The sequence below is a fragment of the Harpia harpyja genome, chromosome 3, assembly GCF_026419915.1.
Source record: "Harpia harpyja isolate bHarHar1 chromosome 3, bHarHar1 primary haplotype, whole genome shotgun sequence".
In the NCBI taxonomy this organism is placed as follows: Eukaryota; Metazoa; Chordata; class Aves; order Accipitriformes; family Accipitridae; genus Harpia; species Harpia harpyja.
Genome location: NC_068942.1, coordinates 44583552 through 44593434, shown reverse-complemented (window position 1 = coordinate 44593434; position 9883 = coordinate 44583552). Strand labels below are relative to the sequence as shown.

The 9883-nt window shown below is 40.8% G+C and overlaps 1 protein-coding gene across 2 annotated transcripts; it reads right to left on the bottom strand.

Annotated features, from left to right (window-relative positions):
• Window positions 1–1304: 1304 nt before the first annotated feature.
• On the bottom strand, window positions 1305–9672 carry ERH (ERH mRNA splicing and mitosis factor). Of its 2 annotated transcripts, none has more exons than XM_052782357.1 (4): window positions 9540–9672; window positions 5703–5790; window positions 4410–4530; window positions 1305–1800 (listed from the first exon to the last, which is right to left on the bottom strand). In XM_052782357.1, the coding sequence occupies exons 1-4, from the start codon at window positions 9540–9542 to the stop codon at window positions 1698–1700; spliced, it is 315 nt and encodes a 104-aa protein (XP_052638317.1). In that variant the 5' UTR covers window positions 9543–9672; the 3' UTR covers window positions 1305–1697. The 2 variants fall into 2 exon arrangements, with proteins under 2 accessions (XP_052638317.1, XP_052638316.1); XM_052782356.1 differs by lacking the exon at window positions 9540–9672 and adding an exon at window positions 6936–6971.
• Window positions 9673–9883: the final 211 nt, after the last annotated feature.

The window sequence follows — 9883 nt, the reverse complement described above, 5'->3', positions numbered from 1 at the left end:
AAAAAATTGTAAACATTTACCAGAAGTTAACCTCAAACATGTCACGAAAGAACATGTTATTTTACTACTTGCTACACAGGAGGATAAGCTATATAAGCTGTTTAAATAACATTGCTTATATTAAACCTCAATGTTATTATATGGGGCAATAGTGAATTTTTTTACGTTTTACTTACTGTGTCAAGCTGCATTTGGATATAAAACTTCCATACAGAAGTATTTATAGATTTAAATAACCTTAAGTGGATTAATATACTTCTGACCTACTATGTTCTGAAAATCACTATTTATTATAAAGGAAGCATGCTTTGATGTTAGCAGATTGAATTGATTCCTGGCCACTACAACTGTAGAGCTAGTAGGTCTAGTCTCCAATTTGTATTTGTGTTGAGCAAAAAGTTTAACACCTCCTCCCAATATCCTTCTAAGAATTTCTATCTCTTCAGTAACTTGATTCCAAGTCTTCAGCAGCTATTACTTAAATGAAGCTATTTTCATTAAAGCTTTACTATAGACAGACAATTTGACCTCAGATTCTTTTAAGCCAATCCATTTACTGTGGTCTATCAGAAACTATTGATGTGTATTAGGAAGTTAAGTGCACTAGAAAGAATTCCATTCTTCTGTTAATCCTGGAACTGCTCCTGGTTGAGTATGCCTGTACAGTCCAAGACTCAGATCTGTACCTACAGTAGGCAAACTCTGGAGTAACACAAAGGCACAAAGTACCAAGCCAGCCTTGCTTTTCTACCTGTATTTTTTGGTCTAATGTGTCCTCCAATCCAAACTTTTTCAGTACAGCAAAATTACAAAGACATCAGTGTTCAAGATATCTAGGGGCAGATATAATTTTATGGTGCATGCAAACAGTTAAGTCCTTATCCTCTGTAAAGATAAAATGCAGTTTGGGGCAGATCCCCATCAAAACAATTTGCTTTGCCTATTCCTTTCTCAGGGGAAGGTTGTAAGTGGACTAATTCATGGGGTCTGTGATGTGATAAATTCAGCCTGCGCTCTCCCATCACCTATCCTGGAACAGACACACTTACCTGAATATAAATGTCTTGTAGAAAGATCAAGTTTAGAGTGGAAGAGGGTTGCTGTGTTTCCCAAAGATCCCCAGGAAAGACAGTAGTCAAGACTAGGCCAGAGAAGTTAACTTGGCAGGCCAGAATTTGAGCCATTTTCTAATACAGCAAACAACTGTTGGCTCAGTCCACATGTTTCGAACCTCGTTCCTTGGCAAACAGGCAAGAAAGATTCAATTTGTTTTCTGGCAAAACCCACAAAATTCAGCACTCAAGTTTAACTAAAGGGTAGTTTTTTATTCCCCATTAAGACTGTCTCAAGGACATAACTAAATGTTGGAAACCCCACAGGAGGGCACATACAGTGAATGTGGCGAAGTACAATGTGAACAGCCCCAGGGGTTCAAATAAGGTAGGACCATTAGCTAACCAGAGGAAAAAAAACAAATTAAAACTCTGTTGAAGATGTTGCACTTTCTTCTCCATTTACACTGAAAAAAAAGTCAAATCCAACAAAATCCTTGCATCTCTAACAATACATTCAGTCCTGGCTAAAGAGTTTAACAAGATGGCAACAGGATGACTATAATACAAAACGTTCACTACTACACTCTGTACACACCTGTTGTCCAAGCCCTCCCCCAAACCCATGTAATGATGGTGCCCCCATTATTTGCTTGCTTGCTGGGCCTGCCTGCGGAGGAGGACATAGATCTTCTCCTTTATCCAGTCTTTATTGTACGGTTGGTATGTCTGAGTATCAGCACGGTAACTAGAGAGAAAAAAAAGAATGAATTTAACATCAGTCTGCCCTGTAGTACGTTTACCAGAAGAACTTCACAAACAATTAAGCATCTTCAAGCGTATGAGGCAGAAAGTTGTGTACAGAACACAAGTAATATCAGAAGTAGATAGGAATTGCGACTTACCAAACAGATTTACCTGTTGCCTAAAAACCAGTTACCCAGCAGATCAGTAAGAACCTGAAATAAAACTAGATGCTCCAAGGACTACTGAGTGACTGGATCACAGTGTGTTCACATTTTAATTCATGAATATAATTACTTATGGGAGACGACAAATGGAGCACCTTAATATTCTGGAGCACAGAATGAAGAAGAATAGTTCCACCAGGAAACAACCTAATTTGTCTTAATGAGCCAAACACCACTTCAAGCAAGTGTTCAGGTAAATTCAAGTGTTCCACTTCTGTTTGGAATTTTTAGAGAATGAATAAAAGCACAATTTTCCAGGAGCAAGGGTAGACTCATAGATGGATGGCAAAGGATTCTTGCCAGTTGGCAGCGAGGACAAGCTCACATCTAAAAAACAAGGCTGCTTCATAAAAAGCAAACTGAAAACAAGAACCCACAGACTCATTTTCTTTGCTATTCAGGGATAGTTGATTTCTTGCCAGGGCCAAAGAACTCAGTTACTCAAGACACTGTTGAATTGAAGCAGAAATAGACTGAAAAACGAAAGCAAATTGCGTGAAGTTATCTGTGTAGATTCACACCCTCCTTTCCCCTCTCAGTCGTTAAAGTTGAATGGTTTTTTGATGAAGATGGTATTTTCAGTGAATGCTTCAAGAACTACTGACGTCCTGGTCAGTAAAAGTCTTGATACATATATTTCTAATCAGAAGGGTGAGATGGTCGTTGGTAAGAAGCTAAGTAAAAATCCAGAGTTAACTCAATCCAGAACAATTTACAGTTCTTACCTAAGGAAAAAACCCTAAGCATACTGTTTCTAAGAAAGCCTTTTTATTTAAAACCCAGCATGACTGGTTCAAGGCCACAGAAAGAGTTTCAGTATATATTGATATAGTAGCAGTTAGTAGTAGTTCCAGTGCAGTCTAAGAAATGCTAGTTTCAGGAAAAGTTACTGATTTCTGCCCCCGCCCCAATCTATTCATAATGCTACACTGCAAGACCAGATAGAAGGTACTTTAGGAATCTCCATGAACACAAGACATGTCTGGTACACTACGTGCTACATGTGCCATCTGGTGGAAAACTGTAAGCTGAAGTAGAAATTGGCACAACACTGAGTTTACAAGCCTAATTAAGAAAGGCACAAGACTGTAGTAGAAAACAGTTGCTACTTCCCAAAGCAAGTAGCTAGCTTCAGTCTGTTAGATAAACTAAAACAAAGTGTGTCTTTCAAACTGCATCAGCCCAGCACTATGACACCTGAAGATCAAATGTGGCAGAATGTCTAGGGACAAGGTAACTCTGCAGAAATTGTAATCCTGTTTTACTTATTCTACTGAAAACTTCTGGCATTTGTAATAAGTCACTGTCAGTAACATAGATTCAGTATGTACATCAGAATGCAAAAGAAAGCAATCTGATGCTCAGGGTTTTTTTTTTAAATAACTTTTTGTTTTGAACTGGAGTCAACTGGCAAAGGCTGTTCACTGTGCTGCTACACAAGTACTTGCACTCAGATTTCAGACAGAGCAGTACAGCTGCAGGAATGTACACGCCAGATACTCACTGGCTTAAAAAGAGTTTGTGGCATTTTGAGATTTGAAGACCAAATGCTATGTCTTTTGCTATCTGAATACGAGATTTGTATCCTTATTCCTACAGAATTTCTGCAAAGTTGATATCACTGTCATATCAAACCATTACTTTGAAATTTATGGCATGGAAAATACTTATGATCTGGACTAAGTGATTTAGTTACAATATTAAGTTATGTTCTGAATAGTGAAATCTAAGATTTAATTTCACAGTGCTGTCAGAATGGAAAGTACACAAGATCACCTTTGCTTGCCCACAACTTTAACACACAGATAAGAACTGGAGATAATGTATTCACAAGAACACTTAAACAATTAGCTAGAGTTCTCTGAAGGATTGATCTGTTCCTCAATCACTTCATTAGGATTTACAGAAACTTTCATCTTGCTGTATCTTGATGAAAATAAACAGTTGGCTGCAATGCATTTCTGTAGACTTCTACCATACCACTAGTACAGCCCTCAGCTGAATAAAATTCTGCAATTGTTCTGCCTCCTTAAGACTCGGACCAACTGCACAAAGGCAGATACAGCCCCAATTTAAACAGATTCTAGCATCAATAAAATATGTAGCTGTATTAAACTGTTGGACTTCAGTATTTGAAATGCAGGGAGCTTCAATGTGACTAAAATCCAAGTGGAACTGTCAGTTTCTGAGCTTTCTTTAGAGATACTTTATTCCGTTGCAGTTAATTGAAGTGGGCAACATGGCATGCTAGCTGCAACACTGCTGCCTTACAAACAGTTATTGCAAAAAACACCCAGAACCTTACCAAATTTCAATAAAACATGTTTAGATAGAAGACTACTGACTTCTCTAAGTCACTGAAATGGACTTGTACAACTGAACTTACACAAGACAGCTGAGGTCTGCCAAGTCATCAATGAAGTCAAACAATTGGCTGATATCATATGTAATGGATGGACTGTTGGGATTCATTCTCTTCAGATGCTCTTCATACATTTTACAGACTCCTACAGAGAAAGAAGATTAACAATGCAATATTAAAAAACCAAAAACTGTATTTGCTGAAACTTCTTCAGCTACTGAATCACAGATATCAGGAAAGTTTAGAGATGACCACCATGAAAATAGAGACATAAACTTCTTCCTCAGATTTTGCAGAGTTGAAATGCTTTTGTTCTAGCTATTTGCATTGAAACATAATACTACAAAATCTGGTAAGATGCATGGAAAGAAGCATTATCATCATCTAGAGCAAAAAGGTTTACTTCTGTCAAAGATGTAACTTTCCATGCAGTAAGCTCCAACTGAAATACTGAAATTCCTTCTACTAATTTTAAGACAGCAATTGCAACATATACTCCTACTGTACAGACACCCAAGAAAGAAAAGAATTCTTTATATAATAAATAAAGCTACTCAAACCTCATAAGAAAGATCATTCTTGATGAAAGAGTCAAACAGGACTACTGAGGTAAGAGTGACAGCACAAGCCTGTATATGAATTTAAGTCAGTTTTATTTAAGCTAGCCCATAAATAATTCAGATACATTTGAGAAGAATATAATATTAAAGTGAGCACAGAGGCTTTACATGCTGTTGTTTGCCTTGCAAAACTTCCTGGAATTAGAATTTTTACTGTTAAGTGAAATTCCACATTTAAATCATACAGCTGTAGTATTTCAATCTTCTTTCCAAGCTCACTATGTGTCTCTCAAAGTCATGCAGGATTTTTTTCTCTGGCATATATCCCAAGAGGCTGCAAATTATTTATCAATTGCATACACACTTCTATATATAATTTTCAGTAGCAATCTTTCCTTTACATGGCTAGCACAAAGATTAGTGAGTTAGGCTCTGATCCTGCAATGAAATGCATTCAGGCAAGTCTACTGCACGGCCCCACTAAGAATATTGCCTGCTCTCACGAACTGAATGTGGTTCAATCTAGTTAAATCAAAAAGAGACATTTAATATAAAAAGGAAGTTTCAGAAACAAAGAATAACTATTTTTTAGCTAGCTAAAACATTAGTAAACTAAAAGCATGAGACATTTTTGCATTTTTTTGTTAATTACCTTGGGAAAACATGAACAGCAACTTATTTTCTTACTGAGTAAGTTTGGGAATATGTCAAAAATGGGGTTTTAACAACAGTTTTTGACTACCATGTTTGCACCCACCTTCCATGCACTCATTCACCGATTCATAATCAGCGTATGTTCTGCCTTCTGGCCTCTTGGTAGGCTGGACAAGTAGAATTGTGTGAGACTGAAAAACAAAACAAAACAAACACCAAGAAAACAGGTTACTTGCAAAATTTGAATGATTTTTTGTTTGAATTAAGTTATTTATCTGAATGAAGCGCTAAAAAGAAGCATAATATTAAAACACTGAACTAGCAATCAAGGACCAGACATTTTCCAAACAGCATTTACTATTCATATAAGCTGTGTTAATAATTTTTGTTTCCAATCAGTCCCATCAATCCTTACGTAACTTTAAAATGTGTAAAATCACCAGTAAAGCAGCTACTGTGCTGAAAAAAATACCACGGAAATAGTAGTTTCTATTTAAACACAAAAGCAAAGCAATAAAGTCAATGTATAAAAGCTATGCCATTAGTGCATTTACTTATTTTATTTTATTCCAAATGCAAGCTGATATTAAGATTTTAAATACCCCAATTAAAGAGCAAGGAGGGAGTCCAACTTAACTTCACTGTCAGTCCCACCTTAAAATATTTTAACAGAAATAGCTATTTTGAATTATTCTCTTAACTTCAAGGGAACACAAATTATACAATAAATCTACACATAGTATTCAAGATTATTTCCTGCAAAACAGATGCACCGATTTTTCATGCATCACTGAGTCTACTGAAACAGTAATTATGGAACACATAACTGTTCCAAATGTCAGTGTCTGTAAGCTTGTTCTTCTGCAGGAAAGACTTAGATGATTGTACAGTCTGTGGCTTGCATTATTTCTGTAATATTTGTCACTTGGCTACTGCAAGTAATTTGAGCAAACAAGAAGCAAGATTTTTTGAAGTGTACACAATCCGTGATCTAATTAACAGGTTACACAGCACAGGAAGTTTGCAAGCAGGCTACAAAACACCATTCCCAGTGCTGCTAATTGGATCCAACGTTTTCAATGCTAATATATGAGGTGCGCACACAACATGTAATATTCATGGAGGCAACTGCAGAGTAAGACACGCTGGAAACAAATACCAAAGCATATTATTGGTCTGAAATTAATTTCTGCTGATACAAAGATCCTGACCCACACTGTGGATGTATCAGTCAAGATACCAGTTCAGTGTTTATCAAATGCAGTGACAGAAAAGAAAAATGGCCAATATTAGGATTTACAAGGAACGTATAAGAAAACAGTACAAGTTTTTATACCATGACTGATAGTGTTCCCATGCCTGGAATACAGTTTTCAGTTCTTTAAATTCTGTCTCAAGTAACATGGTAGAAGGCGATTCAGAAAAGCCCAGGAAAAAGTTACACAGAGAAACAGAAGCAGCAAGACTTTTCCCAATCAGAAATGGAAAAAGAGGGGAATTCAGAGCCACACACTGTAACAAAAATCATACAAAGGAGACTAGACCATTTAAGTCCACTTTCATGTATGCCAGAGGACGCTAGATTTGAAAGGAATTCCCCAAGGGGGGCTGGTATCTGGCTGTTCCTAAGTGCATTGTACTTGAACAGGCGTGTCTTACCAGGGAGTCCAAATGACTGCCAAACTTTATTATAAAATACTTTTTCCAGCACTATCATTTGTATTTGCTGGTCACTGATGACAAGGCTTGGTTCCAGGACTTGCAACTCTGACTTCCAGGGAGCATTTGACTAAGGATCTCTCATTAACAACAATGGCCGAGGTGTATCGGGCAGTTCAGTCAGTATGTTCTAAAAAAAGCTGTGTTATTTTAGCATCAGAATGTCTTGCAAACTACATTTGTGGTGTCTGATTACATACACATATTTATCTTTTTCAACTAAACTCAGTATTAAAAAAAAGTTGTGTGTGTTTGACAAAACCTAAGAGAGCATAGATAAAACTGAACTGACCAGGAGTTACGGAACTGTACCATAATTGAGTGAATTCTGTGTTTGGTCTCTCAGTATCTTGCTGGGGAATTAATTTAGGCTTTCTGGCCTATAAATACTCAGGCTATCCCTCCCATTCTTTGATTGTTAAATGAATGTATATATTCTGAAATTATCCCAATAATCAGATTATAGAAAAAAAAAATATCAGTGAGCCAGATGTGTGAGCCAGACACGTGAGCCAGTTCTTTCAGAACTTTACAGTAGAAATTATTTGGGCTTCTGACTTTAAACTGTTTATCACGTCAGACATTTTACAATATCCATACCAGATACTGGCCTGGAACTTATTAAAATTAATGCCATTGGGACCATCCATGCTGCAGAATTAATACATTACATCTCACACATTTCTTTGGGGACTTCCCATTATTTTACCTTAAGAGGAAAAAAAAAGAAATTGTTCGATTTGATAAAATTGCTCCTCCTCTCCTACCACATCAGTACAAAAAAAGTGACAAGTTCAGAAGCCCGAGAGAAGTTTCCTCCAACTATTACCTGCCCTACTGAATATGTGCCTAGGTGACAGGGCAAGAATCAGTGTGATTAATAACTTATTATGTTTTCCTATAGGTATAAATCTTGTTGATAGGAAAAAGAAAGCCAAAACAAGGTAAGATCCATAAACCTTCACGTGTTAGGACCAGGTTATCTGGAAAAGCCCAATATGGACTCTTCTTATTCTGATGCATACATTGGGTTTTCTTGCATTTTCTTTAAAAGCACAGTTGTACTGGCTGCTGTTAAGCAGGACACTGAATGAGATACCACATGGTTTATATTACACCAATAATTTTGAACTTCTACAGAGCACTATAGAAAGCATTCCAATTACTGAAGACACAGCCCTGTAAGAATGGTTAAGGCCGTGCTGACAGCCAAAGCAGCAGGACTTAGGAGCTAGGTAGCATCTGTCCAAAGAGGCTTCCACCAACTGTAGTCCTATTAAAAAATAAAGTAAAAAAAAAACAAAAAACAACCCAATAAAAAAGGAAGATAAAAAAGTATTGTAAGAATAAGATGCGCAGTGATGCAAATACAAGTAGTATACTGCACACACCTAAATGCCTTTCAGTTACTTCTGCTAGGCAGAAAAAGGGGTTTAAGTGTCACCTTCCACTTTGGACAACAGGGATGGGGCTTGTAGCTGCTCATCCTAGCAGAAGCTAACCGCTTTTGCGCGTGTGCCAGACGGATGTAGAACTTTGCTGCAAACCCAGAGGCAGCGGTCCTTCCACCGCAGGGCAACCACTTGCTTCAGCATACTCAAATTTATTAGACGCATGCGAGCGAACGACTCGTGTGACCGGTAGGCCTTTGTGCTTTAGCGTGCCATTCAAACGGCCCACCAGCGCAAGCTACCGCCCTTCCCTCCTCCTCCGAGCACCGGGGCGGAGCAGGGACAGCAGCGTGGGCAGAAACAGTTTCAATTAACGCAAATCAGCCAATTAAGGCAGGCACACACCCGACGGATCCGCGAAGCCACCGCTCGCCAGGAAGGGCTGCGCTTCCAGAACCGCCCTATAAAGGGGCTGAAGCTCCCGGGCGAGCCCGCTCCGCGCCCGGGCCGGAAGCCTCCCCCCCCTCACCCGAGAGCAACCGGCCTTTGTGCCCGGGGAGGCGACGGCGGAGGTGTGTGTGGGGGGCACTCCTCGGGCCACTGCCCCGCCAGCACGTGCTGCCGCCCGCCCGGGCCCGGAGCGGCGGCCGCGGCCTGTCCCCACTACTCGCCGCGCCTTCCCGCCCGCGGCGCCGCCGCCGACCGCCCCCCTTTGCCCCAGCGGGGGGGGGGGGGGGAAGGAAAGCAGCCCAAGCGGCGCCGCCCCCGCCCCAAGACGGGTGCGAGGAGGCGGCGGCGCCGGGCCCGTCCCGCCGCCCAGCCCCGCTCACCATCACGGCTCCCGCTCCTCAGCACGGCGGCGGTGGCGAAGAGGCGCGCGACGATCGCCCACAACCCCCCGCGCCCGCCGGAAACGCTGCGCTAACGGCCGACCATAGAGCTTGGCGGCGCCAGAGCGCCGCTCCGCGCACGCGCGGCCGGAGGCCGGCGCCCGCGACGCCCCCCCTGGCGGGGCGCTGAGGATGGCGGGGAGCGGCCGGAACGCGCCGGGCTGGAGGGGGCGGGGCGCGCGGCCATCTTTGGTGAGGGAGCCGCTCCTTCCCGCCGCCGCCCGTTGGGCGGCCGTGGCCTCGCCCGCCATCTTGGAGTCGGGAAGCGCGGGGCGGGGGGTGCC

Bases quoted from the DNA above. Each gene is read 5' to 3' on its own strand.
- ERH (XM_052782356.1), bottom strand. From the start codon at position 6,956: ATGGGAACACTATCAGTCATG. The intron at 4,531-5,702 runs GTGGGTGCAAAC...CTTTCTCTGTAG, and splicing joins GGTGAATGAGTGCATGGAAG to GAGTCTGTAAAATGTATGAA. The intron at 1,801-4,409 runs GTAAGTTCAGTT...TTTTCTCTCTAG, and splicing joins GCAGACCTCAGCTGTCTTGT to TTACCGTGCTGATACTCAGA.